The 14,652-nt window shown below is 37.3% G+C and overlaps 1 protein-coding gene across 6 annotated transcripts in view; it reads left to right on the forward strand.

The window, feature by feature from the left end:
* The window catches only part of sptbn4b (spectrin, beta, non-erythrocytic 4b), a 79,400-nt gene that overhangs the window by 26,287 nt on the left and 38,461 nt on the right, over window positions 1-14,652 (forward strand). For all 6 annotated transcript variants that reach the window (XR_003593187.1, XR_003593188.1, XM_027999388.1 and 3 more), the window contains exons 13-24: window positions 1,569-1,719; window positions 2,538-2,674; window positions 2,882-3,031; window positions 4,214-4,582; window positions 5,081-5,295; window positions 5,375-5,512; window positions 7,643-7,883; window positions 7,965-8,123; window positions 8,666-8,796; window positions 8,867-9,092; window positions 9,320-9,522; window positions 11,683-11,773. Coding sequence is in view for 4 of the 6 variants with exons in the window: in XM_027999388.1 (XP_027855189.1) it covers window positions 1,569-1,719; window positions 2,538-2,674; window positions 2,882-3,031; window positions 4,214-4,582; window positions 5,081-5,295; window positions 5,375-5,512; window positions 7,643-7,883; window positions 7,965-8,123; window positions 8,666-8,796; window positions 8,867-9,092; window positions 9,320-9,522; window positions 11,683-11,773 (2,211 nt within the window). In the remaining 2 variants the exon portion in view is untranslated. The remainder of the gene's footprint in view (window positions 1-1,568; window positions 1,720-2,537; window positions 2,675-2,881; window positions 3,032-4,213; window positions 4,583-5,080; window positions 5,296-5,374; window positions 5,513-7,642; window positions 7,884-7,964; window positions 8,124-8,665; window positions 8,797-8,866; window positions 9,093-9,319; window positions 9,523-11,682; window positions 11,774-14,652) is intronic.

A 14,652-nucleotide genomic window follows, 5' to 3' on the forward strand; every position in this document is an offset into this window, starting at 1 on the left:
TCCGATAGATAAAACTGGACCAGTTTTATCTATCTGGCTGATAGAATCAACCGATATTTATTTTTATCTTTTCTGGTTGTTTTTTTCCCAAATCTGTCGAAACTGTGGTGAACTAAATATAATGTCGGCCATAGCGGCAATATTAACATCGGATATCGATACTGGCCCAAATTTTCATATCGGTGCAGCCTTAAAATAAATGTCTTTGTTTCACTCAAATTTTAAATTTTTTAAAGATTTTAACTTTAAATCATGAACGTTCTTCCAGCGGGTAAATAATTTTACATTGTGGAATAATTTTTTACAATCAATGTTGCAACAAATCCTGGCAAGAAATACTCAAATGTAGCAAACATTTTTTTAAAATTTTATTACATTTTTAAACAAAAGTATTAGTTTGTAATCTATGGTCTCCTCTAACAGCTGAAGTAAATTTTAAAATGCTTAGCGCCTTTCACAAATACATTTTGGGTCTTAAAAAGTAAAACATAATCAAACAGAAAAAAATACAAATTAAATTCTCTGAAATTTGCAAACAGATGTACAAAATATTCAGAAAACTCAGTATGGAAAATTACATTTTAATAAGAATGGTCGTCAAGGTCAAAACTAATACAAGAACACATTAGATGTGAAACTTGTTCTGGCCTGCATTATGCATGCATTAAAAGCGCTCTACCGCCACCTTCTGGATGAAATTATCACATTTACACAATATAATAATAACAACGTGATAAGTGTTCGAACATGCATTTTTTTATGTGACAGCAATATTCTTCCATATAACTACAATGAGCACAAGGCTGGATGAGAATATTGATGAAAAATTTCTACTTCCACTGGGAGATAATTTCATTTATTATAAGGGCAAAATGTTTTGCTATAAACGGAATAATCTGCCTGTGGAAGTAAAACTTTTTCATTAATATTATGAAAACAAAACTTGTATTTCTTGCTGAAAAGTTCCTTAGAAGTCAGTTTTGTATTATTTCAAGTGTGCTAAAATATTTCTACTCAAACGTAGACAAAAATACTTGGTAATATTTTGTGTTTTTACAGTGTTCATGCACAACTGAATAGTGCAGAGCTAAATCATGACTATAAACTTTATTCAAAACTTTTAAAAAATGAGACTGATGTTCAAAACTACTTTTCAGATTCACATTTTTTTCCAGTTTAAAATCTTTTCTTTAGAACAAACTTTATGGCCCCAACTTAGCTCCGTAATTGTCATAAGCGTCTATGACAGCTTGTCAGTTTTCAGAAGTTATTTAGTCTAGTTCTGCATTTCTTTATTTTTATGATGTAAGGCTCTTTGAACTGCATTGTTGCTGCAATGTGCTCTACAAATAAAATTGATTCGTTTTATATCTGAAGAAAAAACAGATTTTGCAAAAACTTAGCAAAGCAGGAAAAATATTAACGTGACGATTTTATTTGAAATTTACTCAGAAAATAAAAAATTGATCACTTTCCGTGAGAGACTCAGAGTTTGATGCTTTTTATGTTTCTTGTAAAATGTTTAGTTTAAAATGTGAATAAATGAATCTCTCTTTTCATGCTGCCAGGCTCTGCTGCTGTCAAAGGACTTCGGGAAGCATCTCCTGGAAGTGGACGACCTGCTGCAGAAGCACAGCCTGCAGGAAGCTGACATTTCCATTCAGGCGGAGAGAGTCGAGACGCTCAATGCTGCGGCGCTCAAATTCACCACCATCGAGGGTACAAAACGCCCCACTGACAACCTGCAGGGCAAAAATCTGATTCTTTGATCCGTTATAGAGATAATAGTTCTCAGTGAGACAATGAGCCGAACTCTCAGAGGTAAATGTTGATCTGAATGAGACCAAAACTCAGAAATTTCTACTTTATTTACAGTAAAAAAAAAAAAAAACACTAAATGTTCTCTAAAGTTAATTAGTTACAGAAAAGGATTAGGGAGACTAAGTAAAAAAAATAATTTTTTATTTTTTTCCCCAGAATTATAAGATCAAAGTCAGAATTCGGAGAAAAAGAATTCTGAATTCTTTTTTATTTCTGTCAGTTTTCCAAATTCTCTTTAGGTAATATTCATTTTTATTTGAGTTTTTTTCAGAATTCCAACTTGATCGCAGAATTCTTTTTTCCCTCTGAATTCCAAATTTAAAATAAAATTATATATTTTTTTTCCAGAATTCTGTCTTCTTTCTCACATTTCTGACTTTAGTCTTCGGAGCCACACCTTTTGGGATTTTTAAATGTCGTCCAGACGAAATAAAGCGTAACTTTATTTCCTGTTTTAACGGGGAACTTTCTGTTTTTAATGAACTGGAACCATTTTGGTGGAAAAACCACAATAGTATTGCATTGGTTGCAACCAATTTCTCTTAAATTTTTTTGTTGATGAACTACAAAGAAAATCCTCAATTTTTATTGTCAGTTAATATCAGCCTAGCTCAGCATTAGCTTAGCATTAATTCAGATGGCTTTCTGGAACACATTGTGCGTAATTTTCACCAGTTTTACTCCGGGTTTGTGAGTCGATTGCTTTTGCCTCCCAGGCTACCAGCCGTGCGACCCGCAGGTGATCTGTAACCGTGTGAACCACGTCTCTTCCTGTGTGGAGGAACTGAAACAGCAAGCCGCTAAACGCCGCGCGGAGCTGGAGGAGTCGAGGCAGCTGTGGGCGTTTTTCCAGGTGTGTCGGGTCATGGGAATGCTTCAGACTTCTTTCGGGACAAATCAGGAGACAATGTCTGAAAATAAAGCAAGACGGCAGCATATGTTTATATTTTTACTCCAATGTGCAGAAATCCCATTATCTTTTCTTAATTACAAACTCTAGTTTTTCAAGAACAGACCGGTTGTTTTTGTTTTTAACCCGTTGTTTTGGTCTCCCTGTTAGGAGCTGGAGGAGTCGGAGGCCTGGATACGGGAGAAAAGCTCCATCCTGGCGTCTCAAGGCTTCGGGAAGGACCTGAGCAGCGTGTTGAGGTTGCTACAGAAACACAAGACTCTGGCCGGGGAGCTGCTGGCGCACCGCTCGCTGCTGCAGGTGTGTTTTTAACCTGCAACCTTTAAAATGGACTCCAAAGTCCCGATCTATGAGCAATTAACCACATTTTAACCAAACCGTATCAACAAACTAAGCAACATTTTCAGTTCAAAAACTCTTTTTGCTGCTAAATGATTGAATATAGAATAGAATAGAATAGATTTAAACTTTATTGTCATTGCACTGTCACAAGTACAAGCAACGAGATGTAGATATATAGATTAGATGAGGGCAGAATACCCAAAGAATTACTCAAGTAAGAGTATCAGTACTTTACTCAAAAGTAAAAAGTAGCAAGAAATTGCTCATAACAGTAAAAAAGTATTTTTATAAAAAGTCTATTCAAGTATTGAGTAACTGATGAAGTTATAAATCATTTAATAACTAAAAATTACATCAAAATGACAATAATTCATGTCAGTAACAATAAGTGACAAAATCGGGCAAAAGAAAATAACATTTGTTATATTGTTTTAACAAGAAAACTTTCTTGTTTTCACAGGATTAAAAAAAATCTCGGAATGAAATTTATATCTCATAAAAAACCTGTAAAAAGCTCATTGCAACAATAAATTTTGTCATTATAACGGCAAACTTTCTCCTTCGCATTTCGCGAATTTTTTCCCCCGATTCAATAAGTTAGTCGTTATACCGAGAAATAAAATTTGTGTCTCCATAGCAACACACTTTCCAGCTTTACATCTTGTAATAACAATAAAGTTGTCATTTTAACAAAAAAATAGTAAATTTGTCAAATTTTCTCATTTTAACGAGTTTCGCATCTTGTAACTAGCAGGTTTTTCTGATTTAACAAAAAATTTTGTCATAATGAGATTTGAAATTAGTCGTTATATGGAGGAACTTCCTTGTTAAATTGAGTTACTACTCCTGAATTTATTTCTAACTTCTGACAGTTAAAGGCTTCCATATGAAGCAGCTTTGTCCTCCATTGTTGTTTTCGAATGTGCATCAGATTCACGGCTGTACTGAAAAAAGGTTCCAGATCAGATCTTTTATATGTAAAAACAAAAAATGCATATGAATGCAACGCATTAAAATCTATATAACTAATTAATTTAAATTAAAGTTAAATTATTTATGATAATTTTTGTCCGTTTCAACCAGTGTTGCTCAGTTTGTTTGTGTTTTTTCTTCACCTCCTAATAAAATCTATTTTTCCAGAACACCATAAAGCGGGGGAAACAGATTCTGAGCGAAAAGAGCTTTGGCACGGCGGGGATCCAGGAGCGCATCATGGAGGTGAAAGACGAGTGGAAGAAGCTGGAGGACCAGGCGGCGCAGCATCTCGGCCACCTGCAGGAGGCGCTCAACTTCTTCCAGTTCTCCACGGAGACGGACGACGTGGCGGCGTGGCTGCAGGACGCCTACCGCCTGGTCTCCAGCGAGGACTTTGGCCACGATGAATACTCCACTCAGTCGCTGCTAAAGAAGCACAAGGGCGTGACGGAGGCCATCGATAAACACAGGTTACATGTAGTTGCTCTGCGCAAACACATGGTGGTGCTGTCTCTGCAGTACAGAGAGCAGGAGGTGAGTTATGGAGGCTAAACCTGTTAAAGCTGCAGTATGTACCTTCTACTTACATATTGATTCATTTGCAGTGTCCAGGTTTGATGCAAATTAGCAACATGAGGCGCTTAAGGAATTACCCTAATCCTAACCCTAATGTATGAGTTTCTAAGTGTGCTAATGGCAGAGAAACAATTTACAGGAAAACCATTTACCTGCTGTCATTGGTGGGGATGCTAACTAGAATTAGCATTCACAACAGGCTATCCTAGCTGCATTGTAGCACCAGATGGCGGGTGATTGACAGCGCTATGACCCGCCCCCTGGCTCTGATTGGTTGTTTCCAATTAGCTCTGGGAGAAGGCAGAAGAGCTTTGTCTTATTCTATCATGACATGGTGACAATTTCAACAAACGTAAAAGAAATGTGATTTATAAAAGTTATAAACTGAAACTTTAACTATATATTTTTAATCTTTGTAAGCATGTGGTGTGACTTTGTTTACTCACCTGTCTGCAGGAGGTTCAGGTGCGTTTGGGTGAGGTGGAGCAGCTGTACATGGAGGTCGCAGAGGTCGCCGTTCTCAGACAGCAGTGGCTCCACGACGCGCTCGCCGTGTACCGCATGTTCAGCGAGGTGAACGCCTGCGAGCTCTGGATCGACGAGAAGGAGCAGTGGCTGGAGAAGATGGAGATCCCGGAGAAGCTGGAGGACGTGGAGGTGGTGGCGCACAGGTGAGGGGGAACTCCGAGGACCCGACAGAGAAACACAGAATGCTTTCTGTTCCCAAATCCACCCTTCTCTGCGATTTAGGTTTGAAAGTCTGGACCAGGAGATGAACAGCCTGATGGGACGGATCCTGGACGTCAATGAGATCGTTCAGCAGCTGCTGGACGGAGGTCATCCGTCTTCAGCGGAGGTCAGAGGTTGTCAGGATCACCTCAACTCCAGGTACAAAAACATTGCAGACGACGCAACACGGATTGTCAATCTAGGTACTTTTGTAACTTCGAATCTCATTCTTGGCCCTGGAATTATTAATTTGCGCTGCTAGAAATGGTAAAAACAGCAACTGAAAGTGAAACTTTAAACGGACGTTTTTGACCTGAACCTTGAATTCACACTGCAAAAACACAAAACCTTAACAAGTACTTTTTCTCTAGCTCCTAGTGCAAATATTTTTGTACATTTGAAAAAAGACAAAACTACAGCGGCATGTTAGGACAAAAAAAAGAGAAGTACATTTTCTCAAAAAAAATTTCACAAATTTTCAAGAAAAGACGAGGAAATTTCTCAAGAAAAAAAAAATCAGATATTTTGAGATTAACGGCAAATATTTTCTATAAATAGTTTAGAAATTTCTACGTTTTGAAAATTCAATTTTCTTTTTACTTTTGAAACTCAGAAATGTGTAAAAAAAAAAAAATCCCTGGCGATATCTGAGGGATTTTTTTGTTTGTTGTTTTTTTTTTACAATTTTGCAAATTTTCACACTCAGACTTTTCCATGTTCTTTTCTAGAAAATTTCAGATTTTAAAAATTTCAGGGTTTTTTGTTTTTTTTGGCAAATTTGTGGGTTTTCAAACTGGGAAATTTCCTCATTTCTTTTGAAAATTTCACAGATTAATCTAATAATTTCAGAATTTTTTGCGAACATTTTGTCCTTTTTTTCTATCTAAAATAGCCATAATTTGGACTCCTTTTAGCACAACTTGAACACAACAGTCTTTCACAGCGTCCCATCAGAAGCAGAAATGAACGGCCAGTGTGCCGATTGAAGCAGCTTTGTTATCCATCGCTGTTGTTAGTGAAATTGTTGCCTGTGCGTCAGATTTATGGGTTGTACCAGAAACGCGAATGCAAAGGCTCCAACTCAGGACTTCCTTATGTAAAAGGGCTTAAATGATTTAAATGTCTTAAAATCTATTTAATTAACTAAGTTGTGTGTCTTATAAACTACCATTCAGTGTGTGTGTGTGTGTTGACTTGTTCATTGACTGCTTTAATGTCTGGCAGCAGCAAAGTCTTGTGACCTTGGCTCATCTCGCGGTCTCAGGGTGACCATCTGTGCTGCTTTCCTCCCTCAGGATGAGCTCAGCTCTCATCACATGTCCACAAATATCAACAAACACGAAAGATCTGATTTTACTATCACCTCGTCAAGCGTTCATCGGTTAAATACAACATCCCTCACTTTTTAATCAATAAACATATATAATATTTGGGTTAGCTTTTCCACTTAAATCCTCATTAGTCTTCAAGCAGCAACTGAAGTCAAAAACACAAAATATTACCAAGTAATTTTGGTCTGAAAATATATTGGTACCCTTGAAAAAAGATAAAAACTAACTTACAAGCAGAGGTGAGCAGAGTACACAAAAATTGTACTCAAGTAAGAGTAGCATTACTTCAACATATATTTAGTGAAGTAAAAGTAAAAACTAGCAAGAAATTACTCAAGTAAGAGTAAAAAAGCATTTGGTAAAAAGTCTACTGATCAAATTATTACGAATTTAAAAATTACATAATCAGATGAACCAAAATGTAAATTTAAGTGGAAAATTTTGTAATTCAAGGACCGAAATGACAATAATTCATATAAGTAACAAAAATATAAATATATAAATAATAAATAAATATAAATTATCATATTTTTTTAAGATTTAAAGCTGTAATTTTATTTTTTAAAATTATATATATATATATATATATATATAAACTGTCACTATGCTGTGTCAGTTTGTTATGAGACAGATAATCTGTGAAAACATCAATCCTCTCCACCTCTTTCCTGAGCTGCCATTACCATCTGAAGAAATGCACCAAAGCAATCAGAAACAGGAGGCGGGCCTTAGCGTTGTCAATCAAGCTCATGAACGCGCTGTAAAATCTGCTAATGTCGGAGAAACAATTTACTGTTACATTAAAACTGTAAAAAACCTTCGTCACAATGCCTATGCTAACTAGCATTGGCATTTATGACAGGGTTTACTAGCTGCAGCATAGCAGAGAGCAATGTTTAAGTAAAATTGACCATTTAAGTGAATTTCTGCATCTGTTTTTGTTTGTTTTGTGCGGCAGGTGGAACACCATCGTTGAGCTGGTGGAGCAGAAGAAGGATCAGCTCGACTCGATGCTTCGCCTGCAGAATTACCTCCTGGAGTGCGCCGAGATCAAGTCCCAGATCCAGGACAAGAGGAAAGCCATCGACGCCACGCAGTACATGGGCAGCGACCTGGGAGGCGTCCTTGCTCTGCAGCGACGCCTCTCCACCATGGAGGGGGCGCTGTCTGTCCTGGAGCCCAAACTGCTGCATCTACAGGTACAGGAAGCCCACAGACGAATCATAACGGTCCAAATCAAACAGTTTCTGATCATAGCTTTTCCCTTCGTGCTGATGCAGGAGGAAGCAGAGTTTCTAGCCGCCGCTCATCCCAGCCGAACCATGGAGATCCTGGTGCCGTTCGATGGCATCAACGTCGAGTGGGAGGAGCTTAAAAGGACGCTACAGGGATGTGAGGACTCGCTGATGGTGGCCAGCAGGCTGCAGAGCTTCATACAGGTACACAGAAATAAAATAACCAACAACTTAAACAGAGCTTTAGAATTTATTAAGAAAATTAATTAGATTAGGGGAAGATAAGAGCGCCAAATATTTTCAAAGTTAGCAAAAATGCTAAAGTGCTAAATGAAAAATTAGGTCCTCTACTAGGAGCCCACCACTGCTATTGATTTTAGAAGAAACAATTTTACACTGTGTACAAGAGGTTTTACTATTTTAAGACAAAATGAGTTGACAAATTAAACTACTGTTAGCGTCTTATATTAGTAATCAGTCTGGTTCGTCCTGCTAGCATTGTTTGAAAAGCTGTCTGCTTTATTCAACTGAAAGTTTACAAAACAGTCAAATAAATTACTGCTTTAGAATTTATCTGGAAAAATTTGTTAAAGGAAACCAAGTACGCTAAATGTTTTCAAAGGTAGCAGAAACTGCTACTAGTAGCACAAATGTACCAACCACTGCATCTAAATTCTTGCCTAACTCTCTACAAATTCATCTAACATCAGCAGCTTTGAAATGAGACCCATGTCATGTCCCATCAGGACCTGGACTCCTTCCTCACCTGGCTGGTCCAGACCCAAACGGCCGCTGCCTCGGACCAGCTGCCCAACGATCTGGAGGAGGCGGAGAAACTCATCAACAAGCACGCCGCTCTCAAAGAGGAGATCGGCCGGTAGGTGGCTGCTCTAACAAGTCTCCTTTCTGCCGTGTTTCACCTAACGTGCCGTCCGGTCCGGATCCAGGTACGAGGAAGACTACGAGCGTCTGCAGGCCATGAACGAGCTGCTGGAGTCGGAGGACGCCCCCCTGCCGCAGGCCGCCCTGCAGCAGTGGCTGCAGAAGCTCGACGTCGGCTGGAACAAGCTCCTGGAGATGTGGGAGAGCCGGAGGGAGGTTCTGGTCCAAGCTCACATCTTTCACCTGTTCCTGCGAGACGTCAAACAAGCGGAGTCCTTCCTGAACAACCAGGTGAGCTTTTTAAAACTCAAAACATTACGATTAGAGCAATTATATGACCGTACAGCTTTGAAAAGCATTAGTAGAGTCTCCTGCACAACCAACAAGAATGCAGCAAGTAGGAAGATTTACCCAAAATATTGATAATATCAATACGGATCGATACTAATTTTTGCTCAATTCTTTATTGTTGTCTTTGACTTTTAAGTCACTTCCCGGTTGTCCTTTTCCTCCTCCAGGAATCGGCTCTGGCCCACGTGGAGCTCCCCACCACGGTGGAAACGGTCGAAGGCGCCATCAAGAAACATAAGGATTTCACTACCACCATGGAGCTGAACCTGCACAGGATCAAAGCTGTGATCGAGGCGGGAGAAAGCCTGATCAGCCAGAACAACATCTACTCCGAGCGAATCCGGGAGCGCATCGACACTCTCGCCAAGAGGTAACAAACGCTGGCAGGATGCAAGTCATCGATCAACAAGTTCATCTACAGTTGATTTAACTTCTCGAGATTTACTCAAGTCAGAGTAGAGACACTTCATAATAAAATCACTCAAAGTGCAGCGTAGTAAAATACTCCTAAAAGTAATTTTAAAAAAAAAGAGAAGAAGTTACACAAATGGATGTAATAATGTAAGAGAGTAAATCTAACTCGTTACTAAAAACCTCTGTTCATCTGTATTAAATAATAAAAAGAATCTTGTGGTTCTTGCATTATTAGACATATGTAATGTAATAAAACAGGAGCCTCTTAAGTTGCTGAATAAAAAAAAATAAACGTCAAAATAATTAAAATCTGTGTAATACGTAATTTCTCATGAACACAGATGTTGTTGCTCTTGAAGGATTGTTGAAACTTCGGTCGATAAAGTGCATTAACTCAGAAAAGCTCTAACAAATCAACCTCACTTATCGGCGCCATGATTTCTTCTATTATGTTACATTTTTTCTGCTTTACTGTCATCATATCTCCTTTACCTTCGCAGCACATCGGAAATATTTGAATGACAAGTCGACGCCGCTGTTGGTGATATAACCTAAGGAGGTTGTCGAGTGTTTATATTTCAAAACGGAACAGGATAAAGCTAATTTTAAATAAAACATCGGACCGTTTCTCTTTCCCGTTCTGTTATGGCCCCGCCGCCATCTTTATTCCTGAATCAGCGACTCCGTTTATGGATGGCGGCTAAACTACAACACTAAAATAAGGTCTCAGTGGACGGTATTAGTTAATTGAGAGGAACTAATTTTAATCTACTAAACCATTAATCCACAATCATAAGTTGATTATTTGTTTGCATCCCTAGCTAACAGAATCAAAGTAAAACAAATACAGAACAGCTATGAGCAGCTATAGATTTTAGGTGTCTTTTTTTTTTTATTTTTAGCTAAAACTCTCTGCACTGTCCTGGGTGCGTCAGTCTCAAAAATCTAAGCAGCTGGTAAAACACAACAACAGTTTTGAGAACAAAGAGAGAGACTCTCAGAGAGACAAAGAGACAGACAAAAGGACCGGTTTGGTCCAAAAGCACAACCCTGACCGTGAAATCTGGGTGACAGCTGAGGTTTTGAACCGCATGCATTTTGTATTAGATTACCATGAATGTATGCGAGCTTACTCTAAAATATGCACCTAAACCAGCTCACTGGACCAATAAGCATCTGTGCACTGATGCTGTTTGTCCACATATAAATGTGGTATTATGCATTAGTGTCATAATCACCAATTTTCATTGTGTATTAATGGTTACTACAGCCAGAGTACACTGCAAAAACACACAATCTTAGCAACTAACTTAGAAGTAACTTTTCAGCAAGATGTAGGAGCATGTTTTAAGTCAATAATTTCTTAAAATCTATATAAAAAAAGATTATTTCACCAATAAGACATTTTTCAAATTGTTATTAGTGAAATAATCTGCCATCACAACTGGTCTTTTTTTTGTCAACATTAACAAATTAGTACCTTAAAACAAGCTCCTTGTTGCTCAAAAGTTACTTATAAGATAGTTTTGTTTTATTTCAAGTGTACTAAGATATTTACACTAGAAACTATACCAAAAACTTTGGTAAAAGAGCTAAATTTTTGCAGAAAGTCGTTTTTTGTATGTTTGTCACACTTCAGTGTTTCAGAACATCAAACCAAATTAAATATTAGTCAAAGACAACACAAGTAAATAGCGATGCACCAATATGAAAATTTGGGCAGATATCACTATTAATATTGCTGTTATGGCCGATAACTGATATACCAATATGTATATTTCTCTACTATTTTGACACCTTTGGAAAGAATAAAAAATGACAGCAAAATAAATATTTGCTGTTGATATTGGCAGTTTTCTGTATTGGACTGATACTGATATGTTAAATAATTACTGATATCAGCTGATATCGATGTTAGTGTCGATATATTGTGCATCTCTGACAAATAAACACAAAATTCAGCTTTAAGGTAGTGTTTATTAAATAAAAAATGCTAGTAATTTCTTCCACTTGGTTGACAAATGCTCAGACAACTCAAAAGCAACAAAATTAATTTATGTTTATCCAGAAGGTTTATAAGTTCTGGGTTTAAATCTTCCTTCTGTTTGTGTTTCAGGGGAAACCGGAACAGGGTACTGGCCCAGCAATGGCTGGAAAAACTGAACGACCAGTGGGAACTTCAGAGATTTCTCCAAGACTGTCATGAGGTAGGAAGCTGATGGGGTTTCAGTAGCTGCTTCATTGTCAAGTCTCACTCTGTCCGGTTAAAGCTGCAGTAACTAACTTTTATAAAATATAGGTTTTTTTACATATTTGTTCAATAATTTCCATTATTTGTCGTTTTTCTCTTTCTACGAAAACTGGTCGAGTCTGGTGTTTTGGTCTCAACTAATCCTCATTTGAAGGATAATTTTGTTTACAGAGACTTTCATTCATTTTATTTGTTGTTTTGTTTATTTATGTTGGATATTTAAGATGTCTTCCAGTTCCAGTGTTTAAATGTCCACTGGAATTTGAAGTTTATTAATCTTTAAGAATGTGTTCTTGCGTTGTTATTATTATTGTTCGCATTATATTACTTGAAAATGATCTCAAAACAACAATATTATCATTTATCACAATCACAATTTAAATTTTGTATTATCGTGGCAGATCTTTCTGTCTCATACTATGTTGTCACGACACAGTGATAATTTCAACAAATATGTAAAAAAAAGAAAAAGAGAGAAAGTGCCATACTGCAGCTTTAATGTCTGGTTGGGTTCTAGCCCGGTTGGTTGTGTCTCCATTGACCCCATGTTCCTCTGAGCTGTGGTTGGCGCTCTGATGATGTCATTTTGAAGCGCCTGTCCGTGGTTGGCCAGCTTCACTTAAATCTCTGGGTATACTTGTACATTGCTCTGTCCAGTGGACGCGGTTTGTCTGCACATAGCACCTTTGCTCATCCGGTGACAAATTCACGGGTCGATCAGTGAATTTGGTTTGCTGCCAATCAAACTGATGACATGGCTCGACCCAGCTTGTACCACCACTGAGATGGTTCTGACAAATGGGGAAGAACCATTCAGGATCTTTAAATGTTCACTTGAATTATTTGATTACCTGCAGATTGTGTAGTTTGTTGATGTTCAAAGATATTTACATATTCAACTGTCCTGTTAATGTAATGTTGTGGGGGGAATTTACATAATGTAAAACTACTGAAAAAATTAGATAAAGATTAAAAATATTAACATTGGTAACTAAATATGGGTAAATATTATTTTTTATTTAGAAATCTAAATATTATGTTAGGAGCTAAACATTTAGCTTATAAACTATATCTAAATGTTTAGTTAACAAGCCAAGTATTTGACTAAAATATTTGAACATAATATTTAGCTATGTAGATAAATGTTTAGGTAAATACTTAAGCTAAATATTTAGCTTGTAAACTAAAAATTTAATTTGGAGCCAAATATGTAGCTCCAAATTTAATATTTATTTAGCAAGCTAAATATTACATCTGGAGCTAAATATTTAGGTTGTTAGCTGAATATTTATTTAACAAGTAATATATTTAGCTTGCTTAATTTAATTGTTAATTATTTAGTTAGTATGCTAATATTATTTTACCTGCTAAATAATTTGCTCTAAATTAAAAGTTATTTAGCAAGCTAAATATTAAATTTGGAGCTAAATATTTAGCTAACTCTTTTTTCTGATTTTAACTTTTCATAAAGAGTCCAGTTGATTTAAACTGCCTTTTAAATTAAAATCATCATTTGAAAACTGCTTTCTGTATTCCACTGGGCTATATTTGTCTATTAAAATTAGTTTAATGATTTTAAACATTTTAAACGTGAGAAGAAGATGGAATTTAAGGGATATAAATGTAATAAAAATTGGGATTTTTACATGTTATTAGAGTTCAACCTTGAAAACAGACAGGATGATAAAATCTGCGCCGTCCTCCGATCAGTCCGCGGTCCTCCATGACCTCTGCAGTCACATCACTTATGCAGCTTTTAAATTCCTCTGTGTGCGCGCTCCTGTTGGCCTCTGGAGGTGTGAGCCCGTCGTGTTTACTGCTGCCTGTTCCCCGACACGTCTGCGCGGCGCCAACACGAAGTGTGATAGCTCCAAGAAGAGGCGACGACGTGTGAAAACCAGCCCCGATTCATAAAAACAGCCGATCTGCTAATCCGTCCTCCCCTCCTCTCCTTCTCCCTCTGCTTTCGTTCCTTGCTGCTTCACCACTGCAGCAGCATCAAGCTGGAAACTGTGAGTGCAGCTGCAGAGACGGAGGGGAAGATCAAACATTAACAGAGCTGCTGCTAACGATTACTCTGGCAATTAACTGAAGAATTAGATTTAAAACTTGGCACCTCTCTAGCCTTTTTTTAAAATACAGAATTAGATAAACAAAATCAAATTCCTTTTATAAATAAGAATATACACATTTTGTTACCTAAAATGCAAAAATATAGCATTCCTATAGTGAATTTGAACAGAGTGAAGCTAAAACTATGCAATTTGAAGAGTTTTGGTAAAACATATTTACAAATCAAGGTGTTTTTTATTTTAAAGGGGATCTATGATGCAAAATTCATTTTTGCCACATTTTTCTGCTTCCATTTGCGTCTCAACAGTTTCTAAAAACAATCCCAAGTGCTTAAAAACATGAGAAAAATGAGCCGTTTCAAAAACTTCCAGAAAGTAACGACGCAAATGAGCAAGCACGGCACCGTTACCTAGCAACCCCAGTGGAACTCCAGCACGTTACTTAGCAACCCAAGCTGAGCTCCATCACGTTTGCTCAGCTGCTTTTACCGCTGTATGTGCTGTACAATGGCTGCTGGAAAAGACAAGTGTTCCGTTCTTGGCTTACCGTGCTGGTTAGAGGAGGTTCCACTTCTGCTTTTCAGAAATACACGTGTATAATTGCATATCTGTTTTCAACAATTTTCATGAGTATAGATTTTAAACTGATTTGAGGGACCTATCCTAACCTGTTCAAGGAACCATAAGAGTTCACTTTTAAATGCATAATGTTTTTGTATTTTGCAGAGTTTTGTCTTAATTACTGCTTTAACAATTTTTTGAT

Source organism: Xiphophorus couchianus, chromosome 18, assembly GCF_001444195.1.
Source record: "Xiphophorus couchianus chromosome 18, X_couchianus-1.0, whole genome shotgun sequence".
NCBI lineage: Eukaryota > Metazoa > Chordata > Actinopteri > Cyprinodontiformes > Poeciliidae > Xiphophorus > Xiphophorus couchianus.